Genomic DNA, 21,123 nt, shown 5'->3' with positions numbered 1-21,123 from the left:
GGATGAGATCCTTAAGAGTGATATGAGTTAGGCAGAAGGCTAAAGTGCAGGACCTCGAAGGTAGTAATTTCTGGACTATTGCTGGTGCCACGTGCTAGTGAAAGTAGGAATAGGATTAGGCAGATGAATGCATGGCTTGAGAACTGATGCAAGGGGCAGGGATTTAGATTTGTGGATTATTGGGATCTTTTCTGGGGAAGGGATGACCTGTTCAAGAGGGACAGGTTACATCTGAACTGGAGGGGACTATCATCCTAGCGGGGAGATTTGCTAGAGCCACTCGGGAGGGTTTAAACTAGTTTGGCAGGGGGGTGGGACCCAAAGCAGTAGGGAGACAGAACAGAAGTTTGAGGACAGCACAGAAGTTAAAGAGAGCACATTACGTAGTAAAGGCAGTGTTAGTAATCCTAGTACCAGACAGATCAGGCAAAAGCAAGACAGAGCAACGGAAGTCCAGATTAAACTGCATTTATTTCAATGCAAGATGCCCGACGGGCAAGACAGATGAACTCAGGGCAGGGATGGGAATATGGGACTGGGATATTGTAGCAATTACTGAAACATGGCTAAGGGAGGGACAGGACTGGCAGCTCAATGTTCCAGGGTACAAATGCTATAGGAAAGAGCGAACAGGAGGTAAGGGAGGAGGGGGAGTTGCACTTTTGATTAGGGAAAGCATCACAGCCGTACTGAGAGGAGGCATATCCGAGGGTTCACCCACTGAGTCTATATGGGTAGAACTGAAAAATAAGGGGGAAATCACTTTGATAGGGTTATACTTTAGGCCCCCAAAAAGTCAGCAGGAAATATGTTAGGAGATTACAGATAGCCCCAAGAAAAATAGGGTGGTAATGGTAGGGGATTTTAACTTTCCCAACATTGACTGGGACAGCCATAGTATTAGAGGCTTGGATGGAGAGAAATTTGTTGACTGTATTCAGGAATTTCTCATTCACTATGTGGATGGCCCGACTAGAGAGGGGGCAAAACTTGACCTCCTCTTGGGAAATAAAGAAGGGCAGGTGACAGAAATGTTAGTGAGGGATCACTTTGGGACCAGTGACCATAATTCCATTAGTTTTAAGATAGCTATGGAGAATGATAGGTCTGGCTCAAAAGTAAAAATTCTAAATTGGGGCAAGGCCAATTTTGATGGTATTAGGCAGGAACTTTCAAAAGTTAATTGGGGGAGTCTGTTGACAGGCAAAGGGACATCTGGTAAGTGGGAGACTTTCAAAAGTGTGTTAACCAGGGTTCAGAATAAGCACATTCCTCTTAGAGTGAAAGGCATGGCTGGTAGAAGTAGGGAACACTGGATGACTCGGAATATTGAGGCCCTGGTCAAGAATAAGGAGGCACATGACATGCATAGGCAGCTGGGATCAAGTGGATCCCTTGAAGAGTATTGAGGGTGCAGAAGTGGAGTTAAGAGAGAAATCAGGAGGGTAAAAAGGGGTCGCGAGATTGCTTTGGCAGATAAGGCAAAGGAGAATCCAAAAAACTTCTGCAAATACATAAAGGGCAAAAGAGTAACTAGGAAGGGAGTAGAGCCTCTTAAGGATTAACAAGGTCATCTATGTGCGGATCCACAAGAGATGGGCGAGATCCTAAATGAATATTTCTCATCAGTATTTACTGTTGAGAAAAGCATGGATGTTAGGGAACTTGGGGAAATAAATACTGATGTCTTGAGGAGTGTATATATAGCGGAGAAGGAAGTGCTGGAAGTCTTAAAGCGCATCAAGGTAGATAAATCCCCGGGACCTGATGAAATGTACCCCAGGACATTGTGGGAGGCTAGGGAGGAAATTGTGGGTCCCCTAACAGAGATATTTCAATCGACAGCCACAGGTGAGGTGCCTGAAGATTGGAGGGTGGCAAATGTTGCACCTTTGTTTAAAAAGGGCTGCAGGGAGAAGTCTGGGAACTACAGGTCGGTGAGCCTCACATCTGTAGTGGGTAAGTTGTTAGAACGTAGTCTGAGAGACAGGATCTACAGGCAGTTAGAGAAGCAAGGACTGATGAAGGAAAGTCAGCATGGCTTTGTGAGTGGAAAATCATGTCTCCCAAATTTGATTGAGTCTTTTGAAGGGGTAACCAAGAAGGTTGATGAGGGCAGTGCAGTTGATGTTGTCTACATGGACTTTAGCAAGGCCTTTGACAAGGTACCGCATGGTAGGTTGTTGCATAAGATTAAATCTCTCAGGATCCAGGATGAGGTAGCCAAATGGATACAAAATTGGATTGAAGACAGAAGGTGGTTGCAGAAGGTTGTTTTTCGAACTGGAGGCCTGTGACCACCGGTGTGCCTCAGGGATCAGTGCTGCATCCACTGTTATTTGTCATTTATATTAATGATTTGGATGAGAATTTAGGAGGCACGGTTAGTAAGTTTGCAGATGACACCAAGATTGGTGGCATTGTGGACAGTGAAGGTTATCTCCAATATAATGGGATCTTGATCAATTGGGCCAATGGGCTGATGAATGGGAGAGGGAGTTTAATTTAGATAAATGCGAGGTGATGCATTTTGGTAGATCAAACTCAGTTAATGGTAGGGCATTGGGGAGAGTCACAGAGCAAAGAGATCTAGGGGTACATGTTCATAGCTCATTAAAAGTGGAGTCACAGGTAGAGAGTGGTGAAGAAGACATTCAGCACGCTTGGTTTCATTGGTCAGAACATTGAATACAGGAGTTGGGACATCTTGTTGAAGTTGTACAAGACATTGGTAAGGCCACACTTGGAATACTGTGTACAGTTCTGGATACACTATTATAGAAAAGGTTATTATTAAACTAGAAAGAGCGCAGAAAAGATTTACTAGGATGCTCCCGGGACTTGATGGTTTGAGTTATAGGAGAGGCTGGATAGACTGGGCCTTTTTTCTCTGGAGCGTAAAGGCTTAGGGATGATCTTAAAATAACCAGGGGCATAGATCAGCTAGATAGTCAACATCTTTTCCCAAAGATAGGGGAATCTAAAACTAGAGGGCATAGGTTTAAGGTGAGAGATACAAAAGTGTCCAGAGGGGCAATTGTTTCACACAGACGGTGGTGAGTGTGTGGAACAAGCTGCCAGAGCATTTAGACAGTTACATGAATAAGATGGGTATAAATGGATATGGGCCAAATGTGAGCAATTGGGACTAGCTTAGTGGTAAAAACTGGGCGACATGGACAAGTTGGGCCGAAGGGCCTGTTTCCATGCTGTAAACCTCTATGATTCCATGACAATTTAAAAAAATTGGAGCTCAACACTCCAGCCAACTCTCTCTGAACCTTGCACACGTTGAACAGGCAGCCACACCTATCAGCAGTGCTATTTAAATGGTTATCGTAGGAAGTCTCACAACACCAGGTTTAAGTCCAACAGGTTTCATCAGGTGAGTGGGGAGTTGGGTTCACAGACAGGGCATATACAGACAAAGACTCAATTGCAAGATAATGGTTGGAATGCAAGTCTTTACAGATAATCAAGTCTTTACAAGTACAGACAATGCAAGTGGAGAGAGGTTTAATCACAGATTAAAGAGGTGTGAATTGTCTCACGCCAGGACAGTTAGAAGGATTTTGCAAGTCCAGGCCAAATGGTGGGGGTTACATGTAGTGTGACATGAACCCAAGATCCCGGTTGAGGCCATCCTCACACATGCAGAACTTGGCCATCAGTTTCTGCTCGGCAATTCTGCGTTGTCGTGTGTCTTGAAGGCCGTCTTGGAGAATGCTTACCCGAAGATCGGAGGCTGAATGCCCTTGACTGCTGATTAAATGGTTATTACTTTCAGATTAATTACTGATTGATTTCTATCAGCTCTTGCTGAGTTTGAGTAGAAAGCATTCTTCTCATTTCTTTACTCACTTTATGAACTGTTTGGTGTTTCATACTTTTAAAAAGCTGCTGAAATCCACAGGGAATGGTGTGCCACATTCTGAAGGACTAGGTTCGGACTGCAAGGATTCTGCAGATTACTTGCTTCCAGTTATGGGTAGTTTTTATCCCCTTGACCGATAGCATGACAGGGAGGATGAGCAGAGGCAAAGCAGATGAGAATAACTTGTTGGAAGAGGGAGGAACAGAAAGGGAAAAGGGTTCTCAGAAGGAAGACATATCAGTTCGAGGTCTTCAAGGAGAAATCCTCCTACCTCAAACATCAACATGGAACAGTGTGTCAAACATCTTTGTCTCATTGATGAAGTGTTCACTGAAATCTGCCACCTGTTTGCAGAATCAGAGCAAGGGCAACAGTAGCTGTGAAGGTGAATGTGATGATGAGCTTTCACATGACCAGTTGCACCTTCTCTCAGTTCACAATCCACCCTTGCACAAGGTAATTGAAGCTCTGTGCAAATAGAGTTGAATTTGCTTCAAACTCTGTTCATGCAGAGAAGCAGGCAAAGTGACATAAAAATGAGAAGAATACTTACTACTCAAATCCAAAGCAGAGAATGACGGGGGCGGTTCTCCCGGCCCGCTGCGCTTCGAGTAATGCAGCGGGCTGGGAGACATCAGCGGGGGCCTGCAGCAGAACTCGCGATTGTTTGCCGTTGCAATGTGATTACTGAGCCCGGGACGGTAGTCTCCGGGCTCGTTAGTGTCTCCCCCCAACCCCTGCTGGGAGAGTTCCCACCAGTGGGGATTACAACTGGTCCCCATCAATGGGGACCAAGGCTAATCGCCCCGCTGGTGGGGACAGAGGCCATTGAGGCCTCCCTGAGAGAACGGGGCAGGGGTGCCTCTTGGGCAGTTCTAACCTGGCACTGCCCACTGAGATTAGCACATGTGCAGTGGCCCGCTCAGCACTATGCTGCCAGCCTCTCCAGCGGGAATAAGCCACGTCCCCCACCTACAGGTGTGAATACCCCAAGGCATTCTGAAGCACAGAGTGCCAGCGATTCGTAAAACTATGTACGCCCAAAAGACGAGTGAGAAAGTCTCCCGACTTCCAGCCAGTTGGACACTTAGTTTTTTTGGGGGAAAGTCCCGGCTGACATTTGTCATCAAGAATAAGTGTGGGTAGAAAAGTTCATTGGAACCCAATGTCAGCAGACCTGCATGACATACACAGCTTCTTCCAGACCACCCAAGGACATCGTCCCTCATCCCTCTGACCTGAAGATGCCAATACTCTTTTCAAAAATGACACAGCTATCCCAGACAGTTGGATGGAATATTACTGGAACCTTTTCAGTCAGGATTCAACAGTGTGACTTAAAACCATCAAAACAACCCCTCAACAGTTTGAGAGGTTAAATTTGGAAATACTGCCAACACTTGCTGAGATACAAAAGGCTATCCAACAGATGAAGCAGAACAAAGCATGTGGTCCAGACAACATTCCTGCAGAAATCTTGCTCAAACTCTCTTAGACTTCCACAATGTCATCGTTGTTTCACTTTTCAAGAATCAATTTATGGGAGCAATGGAGGCCTCCTTTTACGTATTGTATAAATTCTCATATGAATCCTCCAACCTGCCAATAAAGACATACTTCCAGAGACCCAGTGTGGTTTCTGGCAATATAGTTGGGACCACAGTCAAGATCTTTGTCCTTCAACAAATCCAAGAAAAAAAAAGTGCCTGTAACAAAGTAAAGAGCTCTACATGGTCTTTATTGATCTGTCCGAGACCTTTGGTTTAATCAATCGTGATGCCCTTAGGAAAGTCCCCCAGAGACTTGGATGTCTGCAAAATGTGTCACTATCCTGTGATTCCAGCACAATGTTATGATACCAACCACCCATTGCAATGGATTGGACACCAAACCTTTTGTATATAGATGGACATCAAGAAAGGCTGTGTGATTGCAACAGCTCGCTCAACTTTCTGCTCAGCCTGTTCATGGAACTCATTCATGACCCAACTTCCACAAAGGGTCATGATTGAGTTTCAACTCCACAGGGAAGTCTTTCAACCTCAACAGACTGAGAGCCAAGACTAATATATCAACTTACAATTTGCCGATTAAAAAAAAATTACACTTAATTAATTGCTCATCAGTTTTTTTAGCAAACGTGCAGCTTTGACTAAAACGTTCAGTTCAGAGTTGATCTTGGATTGAAACATCTTCCTCGGGCTGAGTAACAGACAGACCTCCGAAAGCAGCTGCCATGTCGCTCCGCTCGGCCTGAGACGGTGCTGTCCGCTCGGAGGGCCCAGGAGGCGGCCGCTCGGCCTGAGACGGTGCTGTCCGCTCGGCGGGCGGGGGGTCCGGCCGCTCGGAGGGCGGGGGGTCCGGCCGCTCGGAGGGCCCAGGAGGCGGCCGCTCGGACAGCGAGGGGGCTTGCTCCTTGGCCAGCAGGTTACTCCTCTTCAAGAGGCAGGCCTGCTGGTAGGGAGGGCGGATGGGAGGCTGGGTGGGTGGCGTGTAGGTGTACTCCTGAGCGGGATCCAGCTGCAGAGGGTAGGTCCTGTCCGAGTCGTAGGCGCTGAGGTCGCCGCACGCCAGGAAGGGCACGATGAGGCGGTTGGGGCCTTCCAGCTGGTTGAAGTCCACGTCGTAGCAGTGGTCCAGGAGGGGGTTGGACATGTTGGGGACGTAGCCCTCGGGCGGAGAGTAGCCGCGACACACCACAAACGCCTCGATGCTGGAGTGGCGGCTGCTCCGCGGCTTGGCGCAGATCACCTCGGCGAAGAAGATCTTCAGCTGCGAGTACAGCAGCGTGACATCCTTCCCCCGGAAAATCTTGGCCACCAAGGTGCCGCCGTGCTTCAGCACCTGGGTGGTGATGTTGAGAGCCGCCAGCAGCAGCTGGGCCTGGATGTACTCATCGATATCATGCAGCCCCGTCACGTCCGGCGCTCCGTCGCACACCACCAGCTCTGCCGCCTGCCCCTCAAAGTGTTTGATAATCTCCTGCGCCGTCGACAGCTTGGTGATGTCGCCCTGGATCTGGATGACCCCGGGGAGCGGCGCCATGGCCTGCAGGTCCACCGCCACGATCTTGATTTCCGAGCCGTCCCCACCTTCCCTCTTGAGCTTGCGGCTCAGGACCTGACTCCAGCTCCCGGGAGCGGCGCACAAATCCACCGCCCGACATACCCCCTGGAAAAGGTTATACTCCTCGTCCAGGTGCAGCAGCTTAAAGGCGCTCCTCGCCCGCCACCCGCCCTCCTTGGCCAGGCGGTAATAGATGTCGCGTTTGTCCTTCGACGAACGTCCCATTGTTACTCGGCAACGGGCCCGGCGGCCATATTGAAAGCCGTACTGCGCAGGCGCCCTGCGCAGACCACCCTCAACTCCTTCTAAAGGGTTAATTTCTCAACATTACACCCGGTGCGGAGAGGGGAAGGTCGGGATGGCGACCTCCTCGTGAACCTGCCCCTGGGCCTGGCGAGACGCGCCATCAATAGGTCCAGGCAGCGGGCGATCGACGGGGCCGTCCATCCCGACTGTCTGCCCCTCTACCGTGGCTACATTCGCGGCCAGGTGTCTCTGGAGAGGGAGCATGCGGTGTCCACGGGCGCGGTTGACGCCTTCCGCGACCGCTGGGCGCCGCAGGGGCTGAGGTGTATTATCGACCCCGATAATCACCTTTTGGTTTGACGTTTTAAGTTTCCTTTCGACTTTGTTTTTGGTTCGGGCTGTTCCCCCCTTCCTTTTGGGGAGCTGCCCCTTTTACTTTGTCCCTAAGTTAATTTGAGTTAGTTTATTATGTTGGTACCCGAAAGAGCTACCGGTCCAGGCAGCGGGCGATCGAGGGGGCCGTCCATCCTGACTGTCTTCCCTTCTACCGCGGCTACGTTCGCGGCCGGGTGTGCCTGGAGAGGGAGCATGCGGTGTCCACGGACGCGGTTGACGCCTTCCGCGCCCGTTGGGCACCGCAGGGGTTGGGGTGCGTTATTGACCCTGACAATCACATTTTAATTTGATGTTTTTAAGTTTCCTTTGTACTTTGATTTCTGTTCGGGCTGTTCCCCCTCCTTTTGGGGAGCTGCCCCTTTTACTTTGTCCCGACTTAATCTGAGTTTGTTTATTTGGTTTGACCTAAAAAGAGGGCAAGACCCAACTCCTCCATCAACCCTCTCTTGGCCAAGCAACTACACCTCCAGCTATTGCTATTGATGGGCAGACTTTAAAAGTTGGTGAATACTTCCCGTATCTTGGCAACCACCTTTCTCGAAAGGTCCTGATCGAAGAGGAGATCCAGCTCAGAATCAGCTGTACCCCAGTGCAGACGCAAGGAAATTGTATAACCAGGTCTTTGACAACAGAGATATCTAGAGAATGACAAAGACTTCAGTCTCCAAATTTTATTGTTGTCACCATCCTTCCATAAGACAGTGAGACTTGGGTCACCCACCAAAGGCACCTCTGGGCACGAGAGAATTCACACTAATAGTATCCCTGCAGGGTACTCAAAGTCAAGTGGGAAGACAAGTGAACAAAGCTCAGCACCCCCACCAAAGTCACTCTTTAAGCATGTGCACCCATGATTATGCAAAATCAGCTTTGCTGGTCTGGGCATTGCATCCATATGTCAAATATGGCTTCCAAAGCAGATGCTCTTTTCGCAACTTAAGGCTGGCACCTAACCTTAAGGAGGACAGAGAAAGTGTTTTGAGAACACTCTGAAGGTCTTATTGGAAAGGAGGACGAATCTCTGATGAAATCATCATAGAAATCATAGAAACCCTACAGTGCAGAAGGAGGCCATTCGGCCCATCGAGTCTGCACCGACCACAATCCCACCCAGGCCCTACCCCCACATATTTACCCACTAATCCCACTAACCTACGCATCTCAGGACTCTAAGGGGCAATTTTTAACCTGGCCAATCAACCTAACCCACACATCTTTGGACTGTGGGAGGAAACCGGAGCACCTGGAGGAAACCCACGCAGACACGAGGAGAATGTGCAAACTCCACACAGACAGTGACCCGAGCCGGGAATCGAACCCGGGACCCTGGAGCTGTGAAGCAGCAGTGCTAACCACTGTGCTACCGTGCCGCCCTAAAAAGGGTCGTCCAGACTTGAAACATTGGCTCTGTTCTCTCTCCACAGATGCTGTCAGACCTGCTGAGATTTTCCAGCATTTTGTTTCAGATTCCAGCATCAACAGTCTTTTGCTTTTATGCTGGTTAAGTGCATTAGCCATGCTAAATTCTCCCTCCCTGTACCTGAATAGGTGCCGGAGTGTGGCGATTTGGAGATTTTCACAGTAACTTCATTGCAGTGTTAATGTAAGCCTATCTATTTCAGTCTTGGCTCTCAGCCTGTTGAGGTTGAAAAGCTTCCCTGTTGAGTTGAAACTCAATCATGACCGCTTGTGGAAGTTGGGTCATGAATGAGTTCCATGAACAGGCTGAGCAGAAAGTTGAGCGAGCTGATGCAATCACACAGCCTTTCTTGATGTCCACTGCATACAAAAAGGTTTGGTGTCCAATCCATTGCAAAGGATGGTTGCTATCATAACATTGTGCTGGAATCGCAGGATTGTAACACATTTTGCAGACATCCAAGTCTCGAGGGATTTTCCTAAGGGTATCACGACTGATTAAACCAAAGGCCTCTGACAAATCACTAAAGGCCATGCATAGCTCTTTACGTTGTTCCAGATACTTTCCTTGGATTTGTTGAATGACAAAGATCTTGTCTGTAATCCCACTAGATTGCCAGAAACCACACTGGGTCTCTGGAAGAATGTCTTTGGCAGGTTGGAGGATTCATATGATAATTTTCCCCACAGTACATAGAAGGAGGTCTCCATTGTTCCTGTAAATTGATTCTTGAAAAGTGAAACAATGATGACATTGCGGAAGTCTATAGCACCTCTTTTGCTTAGATTGTTGTAAAATTGTCAGAGTTTGAGCGAGATTTCTGCAGGAATGTTGTCTGGACCACATGCTTTGTTATTCTTCTTCTGTTAGATAACCTTGACAGATTCAATTGTGTCTTTCAGAAGAAAATTAGATAAGCACCTTGTTGTGGGAAAAATCCACTAGTAGTCAAATCTCGAGATTCCAAAACACAGTTTATTCAACGGAGCTCCGTGGAGACAAGGCACATGTCTGTAGCAAACCTTCTCTCGGTAAAATGTCGGGAACGGTCCATCTTTATACTCTTTACACAATAGATGGACCGGGGATTTGAACATTATCACATCGTTATAGGCAGATACAAACAGATACAGACATTTAACATAGTATTGTTCTTATGAATGGGTACATTTCCTATGTCTGTGGTTATCAATGGTTGGTTTCGGCTCATTCAGGTGCTAATCGGTTTTCCTGCATTCATATTTTCCTGCTCTTCCTATGACTAATCTACTCCCTTTGTCTCAGGTTTTTTCCTTCTCTAAAAGATGTCTCAATCCCTGGCTGGCTTCCTGAGGTGTTTGTTTACTTTAAATCACTGTCTGTGATTCTAAATGGCTTGTCTGTTGGGTTTGATTTGAAGTGATCTTTGTATAAGTGGAAGCCGGTGTCTGTTTTATGGTTCCTTTTCCAGTTAACTCTTTACGTGCCAGGCAGCTATTTTAAAGTGTGCTTTCCTTACATTTTTCCCCTTACAACCTGAAAGGTTTTTTTAAATGCAGTGTTCTGAGGTAAGGGTAGTTGGGTGGGATTATCTGAATTAGTCTTAGAAAGCTTACACAGACTCAATGGGCCAAATGGCCACCTTCAGTTCCGTAGAGATGAGGGGTGTTGATTATGAGGAGAGACTGAGCAGATTGGGTTTGTACTCGTTGGAATTTAGAAGGCTGAGGGGGGATCTTATAGAGACCTTTAAGAAAATGAAGGGGCTGGATAGGGTAGAGGTGGAGAGATTCTTTCCACTTAGAAAGGAAACTAGAACTAGAGGGCACAGCCTCAAAATAAAGGGGGGTCAGTTTAGGACAGAGTTGAGGAGGAACTTCATCTCTCAGAGGGTGGTGAATCTCTGGAATTCTCTGCCCACTGAAGTGGTGGAGGCTACCTTGTTGAATATGTTTAAATCATGGATAGATGGATTCCTGATCGGTAATGGAATTAGGGGTTATAGGGATCAGGCGGGTAAGTGGAACTGATCCACTTCAGATCAGCCATGATCTTATTGAATGGCGGGGCAGGCTCGAGGGGCTAGATGGCCTACTCCTGCTCCTATTTCTTATGTTCTTATGTTCTCACTGCTCTGTGATTATAATCCTACAATAAATCCTGATTTTTCTTTCTCACCTTTCTTAAATAGTGGAGTAGCATGCACCATTTTCCAATTTAAATGATAGTTTATCAAGAAGTCTTTGGAAGATTATAGTTAGGGCATTTGCAATTTTCTCACCTCTTTTCTTGAAAGCTATGGACTAAGAATAATCTAGTCCTGGGATTTGCCACTCCATAGTGCCTTTACTTTCTTCATAACCTTTATTTTTATAAAGTGAATTTTGGTGAGTCCCAGTCCCTGATTCAATAAAGATTCTTTGAGACTTCTGGCATGCTGACCTCTTCTAATGTAAATCTTGACACAAGTAATTGTTCAAAATGTCCGCCATTTCCTTGCCATTAACAATATTGTCACCATCTTTTCTCAAAGAGCCCACATTGCTTCTGACCACTTTTTTCTAATTGCGATTTTTCGTGTTGATATTGAGATCCCTCGCAAGTTCCTTTTCATACTCCTTTTTTGTAGCTCTTACTATCTATTTTTTTACCCTTTGCTTGTCTCTGTATTGTTCCCATTTTCCAGGGTCTGCACCTTTTATTGAAATTTTGTATCTTTTTCTTTTGGTTTGATGTTGTCTTGTTATCTCTTTAGTTGTCTATGCTAGTTTATTTTTGGCAAGCAGAGCTTTTGCCTATTAAGTTCTCTGCCATATTAAATTCTTTTTTGAACATCTCCCACTGTTGTTCTTCTGTCATTTTACCAATTAACAGATTTGCCCAGTTTATTGTGGACAGTATCTGTCACATTGCATTGAAGTCAGCTGTACCTAAATCTAGAATCTTGAGAGCTGTTTTGCATTTCTCCCTTTCAGACACTACGTTTAATTTGTTCATATTATGATCTACATCACAGAAATGTCACACAGTGTTAAATCTGGCTCATTGCTCATTTCTAAATCTAATACAGCCTGTCCCCTTGTTGGTTCTAGGACATTGTTTTAGAAAACTACCCTGGTCACTCTCAAGAAATTAACAACCTTTCTGACATGTAACAGCCTGTTTGTCCCAATCTATATGGAAGTTAAAAAAAACTCCGATTAAAACCACACTGTTTTTGCTACATGCTTGTCTAACCTCTGCCTTTATGTAATCTATCACCTCACTGTTACTGTCTGGGAGCATAAGTGGATTCCACGACAATCTTCAATCTTTGCTATTTCTTAATTCTATCTATAACGCCTCCACTGTCTGCTTAGCTCTCATCATATCCTCCTTTAACTTTGAACTGATTTATTCTTTAATCACTAACACTAATCTCCCCCTAACACCGGCACCATTTCCCGATCTTTACAGTAGAGTTTATAATTTGGTATATTTACTTTCCAGTGCTGACTGTCTTGCAGCCATATATCAATCATGCTACTGTATCACAGCCTCCAAGTTGAATTTGTGCCTGCAATTCATTGAATTTATTTGTTACACCTCGTGTGTTTATATAAAGGCGCTTATTTGAGCCACACACTATAATCTGTCCTTTAGCTCCAAAACCATTTTCCACACATTTCTTATTTCTCGCACATGGCTTAATCACTTTACATTTCAGTTTACCTTTACCTATAATGCATATGGCACAATTTCTGATTGTTACTCTATTCTCTCCCTTTCATCTGTTCTTGTTTTACCATCCTTTCCACCTGAGTCTTCCATCCCAACCAACCCCCAACCCCATTTACTAGTTAAACGTCCTGGTGAGTGCCCTATTTATCCTCTGCTAGGACCTTGGTCACATGTTCCTTTCTTCCCCAAAACCAGTGCCACTTTACTCTCCCACATCACACCTTTAACCACACGTTCACCTCTCTAATCAGCTTCTCCCCATGCCACATTGCATGTTGCTGAGGTAATAACCCAAAGATTATGAGCTGGATTTTATGACCACGCTCGACCCGAGACAGGAAAATACTGCTCGAGGTCAACGGACCTTCCCATTGTCCACCCCTCGCCTGCTCCAATTCGCATGGTGATGGGGCAGTAAAATTCTGGCATATAACTCTTGAGGTTCTGTTCTTTAATTAAACTTCTTGTTCAGGGTACTCTCCACGTAAGACCTTTTTGCCTATTCTTCCCTATTTTCTGGATCCCAACATGCATTACAATGATAGGATCCTTCCCCGCCCTCTCCAGTGTTTTGTTTGAACCACTTCAAGATGTCTTTCATACTGGCACCTGGCAGGCAGCATACATATGAGACTTTCGATCTTGTTCACAAATGATTCACCCGTCTAATTATTGAATCCCTTACAACAAACACATTTTGTTGTCCCTCCTCCCTGCTTTTGACAGCCTCCTTCTCCATGGTGCCATGGCCTGCATTCTGACTCTTCTCTCAGTCTTTATCCTTATCCTCACAAGTAACAAGTACTTTGTATCTGCTGATCTTTACCTAGATTTCCTTTACTTTGCACACTATCAGTTACACCAACCCAGTTTTGAACCTGCACCTCTCTACCAGATGTGACAGGTCTGAACCAAACTGTCCGGACACTGTTCCCCCGCGATGTGTCGGAGTCTCTCCAACTTTCTCTCCAGCTCAATGGCCTGAATTTTCACACCCCTGCCAACTTCAGCAGGCCCAATGCCATTTCACGCCCAAATGAGTTTTGGCATAAGGCGGGACATGTTCCTGCTACTGAGAGGAAATGCCATCTTGGAGTGTTGCTGGCCAATCAGTCCCTCCAGGAATAGCGCTGCAATTTCTGAAAGAGGGACTGCAGGGAGCTGCCTGGAATGAAATCCTGGGAACTGGAGTAGAGGTAAGTGGCAGGGTCCTAGAGGGTGGAGGGAGGGAATGCCTGGGGGGGGGGGGGGGGGGTCGTGAGGGCGATCGGGGACACCAAAGGATAGGCCAGGGGAGGGGAGTCTGGAGGTCTCTGAGTCTTAGGGAGAGAGTGCCCTAAGTTAGAAGGGGGCTTCAAATGAAGGTGTCCTCCATCGCCCCTTGATTTGTCATCGGCCCGCCAGCCTAAAGATTGGGGATAGGTAGGAAAAGCCCTTAAGCGACTATTAAGTGGACACTTAAGGGCCTTAAGTGGGACAAGCAGAGCTTCCCATCCGAGGCCTTGCCGTCCCAGCGTAAAACATCAATCAGGTCAGGGCGAGCTGGATCCCAGAGGGAATCCCATTTTTGTAATTTCAGGCTCCCCCGACCCTCCTCGGAACCCACTGGGGTGGCAGCGCGGGAACACACAATTCAGGCCAATGACTCTAAGCCAGAGAGATTTGAGTTGAGATGTTTTCAATATGGAGTCTCTCTGTTGACAAATACACAAAAATAGCAGCCTAGACTACACATCTTGTACCAGCATATCTCAGCCTAGATTATTTATTCTACTTTTTAGTTTGTTGTAGGTTTCTTTTCTTTTGTTACACACTAATTTGCACATGAACGCTAAAGCACAGGATCAAGATTTTAAATATTTACTGTGTCAAGATTACACAAACCACTGTAGTTATTGGAGGTAAAGACAATATCTCCTTCACTCTCTGCTCTGAGTTCAGACTTGCACTAAATTCCTAATTTTTGCATTCTGTTATGATGTACACTTTTTACTGTCACTGTGTGGTGACACCACAGCAAACAGAGGGTGGTGGACAGGAGCTATCTGATGGACGTATGGCAGATACATCTTTCTGAGTTGCAAACAGGAGTTAAGTGGTGACATTGCATGTCATGAAAGTATTGCTGCCACATGAAAAGTGATGGAGGACACCATTGGGGTGCTGAAATTAAGTTTCTGCAGCTCTGGAGAAGTCCTAGAGTACTTGGCAGAGAACATATCAGAATTGTCATGGCCTGCTGCATTCTGTGAAACCTTGCCATCATGAGGGCCTTGTCACCAGATATACAATGAATGACTGAGGTGGAAGAGGAGGAGGAAGACATGAGGCAAACAACATATCTCATTTCTGGTCAAGCTGTCTGTGATTGACTGCAGTATCAGTAAACACAACCCAAGTTCCCCATCCACTAGACATTCCACCTTACCTTCCTTGTGTTATTGAATGTCTTACTCTCATTTTCACCGCAATATAAAAACAAAAGCTACCACGAAGCAAACATTTCAAATTAAATCTATAAATCAAACCATTCAATATTCCATAGAAGAATCAGGAAATCACTTTGCACATTTCCTTAGTGCCTGCCTTGCATGTGTCCTTGCCTATATTTGTGCTCCTAGCAGTGTTACCAGTGGCAGCAGCATAGCGGTTGGATGGCTGCTGGCTTCCTGTGGGGGAGACTGCATGTGGCCTTGCAGGATGATATTGAAGAGCCATAGCACCAGAGGGGCTGGTTTCTGACTGTGGCAAATCAGCATGTGTACCAGTGAAATGGGCTAGCTGGCTGGCAGCAGTGTGGATATTGGCAAAGCAGGAGGATGAATGCTGTCAGTCTGAAAGAGGTCAGCTGGCTAATGATGGATGGTGCCACTGCCAGTCCCATGGGGTGGCATCACAATGTGTTGGAGGAACGTTTGCTGCATTGCTGTGGCACCCTGATATCCCTTCTGCTGCTTAGTGTATGTAGCTATGTTGGCAACAGCTTGAGCTTGCATGAGAACAATCTGAGCTTCCACGCAGTCACGGAACAGCATGTTTAGTGCTGAGAAGTGCACTGTGATCATTTAACTGAGTGGACAGTTTGAATCTGAGAAGTTTTGCACTCATGTTCAGGAGTTGTCCAGTTTTTCCCCCTGCACCTGCCCCCCCCCCCCCCCCCCCGCCCCCCACAAAAGATATTTTTCTATTTTTTTCCTTTACTTTTCCTGGTGTTGATATTAATGTCAATTGATGCTGAACTGACTGGTGCATACTTCCCTGGATATATTTTATTTCCCTGCTTAAATATAGGTACAAGGGTAGCTTATGGCTTCTTGAACTACACCTTTTTCTAACAAACAGAAATCTGCAACATTGCACTTTCCATCCCTTCCCCAGATTCATCTGGACCAGAAAGTTAACAAAATGAATCTGGGGATTTCCAAAACCAAGCAGTCAGTAGGAAGTGTTCCACTCCAGTGCCAGTTTAACAGCATTTCTTCACTATCAGCACAGGAAAAAAACCCAGTGTTAAAAAGAAATTCAACAGACCCATGAGGAGCTAGAACAGCAGTGAAAGAGGAATACCCACAGAGCCAATTTAGTAATGTCATATTGATGCTCACAACAGGTGGAAACATCTTTCTTACCCATCCAATCAGGCTTTGGTTCTGGTGTGAGGAATGATGAATCTTTGAATTCCACAAAAACTGCCTTCCTGTACTGAGGAAACGTTCTGGGAGAATATTGTGACCTGCACAGGAACAAAATGCAAACATTTATTGCGTTTATCATTTTGTTGGGTTATCCTGAATTTTTCATCAGCTCTGATTAACTTGCGACCCCGGAAACATTGCTGTAGTTTTAAGTTTATTTATTAGTTTCACAAGTAGGCTTACATTAACACCGCAATGAAGGTACTGTGAAAGTCCCCTAGTCGCCACACTCCAACGCCTGTTCGAGTACACTTAGGGAGAATTTAGCATGGTGATTCACCCAACCAGCATGTCTTCTGGAAAACTGCAAGGCTGTAATGATATTGGCTCCACACATAATTTCCCTCTCCCATTCTGTGTCTCATCAGGGTGGCATGACTGAGATCAGAGCTCAAGGTAGTGGCAAAGCACTATTGAACTGCCCTACGCATGAATAATATTGAATATAATGATAAATACAGTTGCAAAATCCAAAGCAAATGCTTTTTGCCAAAAGGAGGATTTCAGAGTTGGAGTATTAAATACTTCAATATTTTCACTGTTGCCAGGCTTTGTTTTGGAGAGATAAAACAGAAATTAACGGATTCATTGTACAGTCAATCAAACGACAAGTCAGTACGCAGATTGGCACTATTCTCCAAGCGAAAGACATAGAAGTACAAAAAATAACAACCATTTAAATCAGTAGATCTGGGGAGTATTGTTACAGGTATTTCATTTTGATATTAGCTGAAAACAAATGTAAAATTCTCACCTCAGATTTCCAGCTCCCAGCCCTGATAGGAGATTGCTGCTCCTGTAATCCCAGTTAAACTCCAGTGCTGCAATGTAATGCTTCCTCACTGTCGTTGAAGAATCTTTGACAAGGAGAAGGACCAAAAACACGCAGAAAGCCAGGGCTCTCATTCTGTGCTTGGCAGTTAATGCTTGGGAAATGGTCCCGTCTATGCCACAGTTTCCCAGTTATTTGCTAAGTACGACAGCCACACTACAATCAATTAGGGATGGATTACAGAAAATTACACTGACTCTTAGAAGAAAGCAAAACATCCCCAGGAAAGCAATCAAATGGCAGGAACTCTTAAGGAACATTGGGTCAGCATTTTGGCATCAGCTCAAAATGTATTACAATTTGCAATTAACCAGAAATATCCAGAAATTGACTCAAGCCACCAGGAAGTGCCTAATACACCACTCCTTACGACAACATATAACTCCAGCTAAACTTTTCTAGTGCTGCAAATAGGAGAATGAATGCATTTCTAGTTTACAGTAAGGATGCAACAAGGATCTGTCTTATCATCAGTAACTCATTACAAAACCACAAAGAGGGATTTTTCTTTTCATGAATTTTCAATTTATTAAACTGTTGAAGTATAATTCAAGGAAGGCCAAATTACTGAATGTGGATGCAGAGAACTTTGTGCTGCCTGTAAATTTGTCCAGCCAGTGCAAATCTTGTTGTTTATTGGTCAAACACATCAGAGGGGGACCAATATTGTGAGTGGCTCACACCACTTAAAGCTCACTGTTTAAAGTTAGCCCACACTTTTCAAAGGGGAGGTACATTTTGTCGAAAAAGTGCGAGAAGTCATGGTTGAAGAGAATCTAACCTTGGAAAGTGAAAGATATCAGAATAGGGGAAAGAGCAGACTCCAAGGTTTTTGGAGGCTGTGCTGGATGTCTTGGTGGAAAGAGGGAGAGATGTCTTGAATATTCAGGAAGTTAGGAGGCACATGGTCGAAAGGCACTGGAAGCTGATAGCTGCGGATGTTAATGCCAGGGGTAGAGACCAAAGGAGCTAGAGAAAGCCTCAAGATGTTTGAGGTTAGTCAAGGTCAGTGAATGCATTTTCAAACGCCATATCCCACTAACTGCACCACCAACTCAAATCACCACACCTCCACCAATCACCTACTAACAATTTCCATCAGTCAGGACTTGTACCTAACCCTTAAAATGTCCTTAAAATAGTATTCAACCATGACAGCCACATCACCCAAACACAGTGTACCACATTCAAGGACACACTCCCTCTCACGTGCATGACAAGGTGGCACATAACTAGAGGCAGGAGGAAAACAAAGGGAGACATGTATGCCTGCTTGTCCTGACCCTTATGGAGAAGATGGCACTGACTGTTATAGGACTGGCCTTGCTGAGGCTGTGCCCAGCAACAGGAATGAAACCATTTAATATAACAGTATCCTCATAGCTACTCCTTTTCACAACATATTTCCCCCTTATCTCATACACTCTTCCGATTTACAAGCTGCAAATGGAGCAAGCATATATTCTTAATTTCCACATCACAATCTTACCGTTGTGCCTTCTATCTGAGAGGTGCAGCCCTGGTCAGGCAATGGAGTAACACCAATAAGGTGAGTGATGATGAAGCTGCACCATCACTTCATTTGACACAGCCACCAGTTCAGATATCTTAGAGGAGAACTGGGATCTGCAAGTGGGCTACTGCCAGGGCATGGGGCAAGGAGGACTGACCATGACAGCTCACTGAAGGGCAAGGCCCCACAGAAATTCCATTGCTGAGGACTCAGATGAGCACTTTGATGGCACAACTTACGAAAGAAGGCTGATGGATCTGCACAACAAGACACTTGGCAATGGGAGGCCTGTGACAAAGCCTGCAGTTAAGTGTCACGAAGCAAGGAGTCCAACATCACCCTTGAACAGGGCTTAGCACAGAATTTGGACCACATATTTTCCAGTGTGCAAGTGATGGTCAACCCTGTTTGTATACTTAGGGAGCCATCCATGATGCAGTGTCTGAGGTTAATGTTGCAACTTCCATTGCAACACAAGCAGTAGTCATCCAATGAAGACATGACCACTACCAAGATACTAGGCATTGACTTGTACAGTTCACTGCCTACAATCACACATCAGTTGACTGCAGAGAACTGCAAACTGTTGGAAATATTGCTAGTCCAGTCTGGAAGGAATCAGGCACATATATATTCATCATCGCAGTCACCTTCACAGCTACTGATAATGCAGTCCTTGCCCTGCTCTGAGATTAGTGTTCTGCTATAGCAGGTGGTTCATTGCAGAGAGGATGTCCTCACTGAATTACAGACATCTCATACATTGTTCCTCATTGAGGCTCAAATCAGTGAATTCTCCCTGAATGCCTTGGGCAAATGTGGTCTCCTACCAAAGGCCCTTCTCCCCCTCCTCCCTCTTCGAGCACCTTGTTCTCTGCTCATTTATTCTCACACTTCCTGTATTCCAAAGGGATGTTTACTAAAGCACCCATGTCTGAAAGCAATTGGTTTGTATGAAAGGCTTTAAGTCAGCAAGAGGAACTTCAGCACCTGCCATATCCTCCCTGTAGACAGTTATAACTTGAAACAATTATAGAAAGCGCCAAAACCTTGTAGCAATGGCCAGAAGAAATTGATCAAAAACTAACCTGTAAGTAATTAGTGATCGTTTTGAGTAGTGTTAGTGGGTGAGGGTGAGGGGTCTTCCTGCTGTTGAACATGTGTTTAGCTGTGTGAGGTTTACAGCAGGCGTTGGCTGGCGCATTCAGCTTCAAAATCAGCGTTGCATGCTGATTGACATCATGATCTGCCAGATCTGCATACTTACCATGACATTCATTATGTCCATAAATGCTTGCACAAACATGGTGCTCAGAGTGATTCGCTCCATTAGTGTGGCTGTGTGGTGTGGTCAATTTGTGAGTTTTAAGGTCAGTTGTAGTGCCCAAGAAACAATCAATAATGAGCCCAATAATGGCCTTGATTTTCTGGCCAGTGGCAAAAGAAGAGCATTGATTATGCTTTATTCATTCTTTAATTGGGTGTGGACATTGCTGCTAAGACCATCATTTAATACCCATCCCTAAACTGCCCTTGCGAAGGTGTTTGTGTGCTGCTTTCTTGAACCACTGCAATCCATCTGGTGTAGGCACACACACAATGTTAGGGAGGGAGTTCCAGGATTTTGACCCAGTGACAGTGAATTAACATTGATATATTTCCAAGTCAGGATAGTGTGTGACTTGGAGGGGAACTTATAGTTAGTGGTGTTCCCATGTATCTGCTTGACCTTCTAGGTGGTAGTGGTTGTTGGTTTGGAAGGTGCTGTCTCAGGAGCCTCGGTGAGTTGCTGAAGTGCATCTTGATTATGGTAGATATTGTTGCCACTGTCGGTGGTGGAGAGGGTGAGGGTTTAAATTGGTTGCTGGAGTGCCAAACAAGTGGGCTGCTTTGTTCCGGATAGTTTCTTGAGTTTTGTTGGAACCACATTCATCCAGGCAAGTGGAGACTATTCTATCGCACTCCTGACCTGTGTCTTGTAGATGGTGGACAGGCTTTGTGGAGTCAGGAGGTGAGTTAGTCAGCTCAGAATTCCCAGTTTCTGATCTGTTCTTGTTGTCACAGTATTTATATGCTGGCCCAGTTCCGTTGCTGGTCATGGTAACCCCACGGTTGGTAATAGTGGGGGATTTAACAATGGTAATGCCATTGAATGTTAAAGAAGGATGGTTAGATTATTCTGTCTTGTTGAGGATGACACAGTAAGAAGTTTAACAACACCGGGTTAAAGTCCAACAGGTTTATTTGGTAGCAAAAGCCACACAAGCTTTCCTTTGACACAAGCTATCCTTGTGTGGCTTTTGCTACCAAATAAACCTGTTGGACTTTAACCTGATGTTGTTAAACTTCTTACTGTGTTTACCCCAGTCCAACGCCGGCATC

General features: G+C 45.5%; 2 protein-coding genes across 3 annotated transcripts in view; both read right to left on the bottom strand.

Moving 5' to 3' along the window:
* f8 (coagulation factor VIII, procoagulant component) overlaps positions 1 to 17,451 on the bottom strand; it is a 75,129-nt gene extending 57,678 nt beyond the window's left edge. Inside the window, exons 1-2 of one of the 2 annotated variants that reach the window (XM_078210386.1) lie at positions 17,151 to 17,451; positions 16,331 to 16,434 (exon numbers count right to left, since the gene is read on the bottom strand). In XM_078210386.1, the coding sequence (XP_078066512.1) occupies positions 16,331 to 16,434; positions 17,151 to 17,302 (256 nt within the window). In that variant the 5' untranslated portion in view covers positions 17,303 to 17,451. The remainder of the gene's footprint in view (positions 1 to 16,330; positions 16,435 to 17,150) is intronic. The other variant, XM_078210387.1, reaches the window with a different exon arrangement.
* ftsj1 (FtsJ RNA 2'-O-methyltransferase 1) lies at positions 5,594 to 7,829 on the bottom strand. Its single transcript, XM_078211622.1, has one exon. The coding sequence runs from the start codon at positions 7,163 to 7,165 to the stop codon at positions 6,041 to 6,043; it is 1,125 nt and encodes a 374-aa protein (XP_078067748.1). The 5' UTR covers positions 7,166 to 7,829; the 3' UTR covers positions 5,594 to 6,040.
* Positions 17,452 to 21,123: the final 3,672 nt, after the last annotated feature.

Source organism: Mustelus asterias, chromosome 4, assembly GCF_964213995.1.
Source record: "Mustelus asterias chromosome 4, sMusAst1.hap1.1, whole genome shotgun sequence".
In the NCBI taxonomy this organism is placed as follows: Eukaryota; Metazoa; Chordata; class Chondrichthyes; order Carcharhiniformes; family Triakidae; genus Mustelus; species Mustelus asterias.
Note: the sequence above shows the minus strand (reverse complement) of the source record. Positions and strands in the feature narration are given on the sequence as shown.

What these genes read in the sequence shown, in the direction of transcription:
- ftsj1 (XM_078211622.1), bottom strand. Translation starts at nt 7,165, where the DNA reads ATGGGACGTTCGTCGAAGGACAAACGCGACATCTATTACCGCCTGGCC.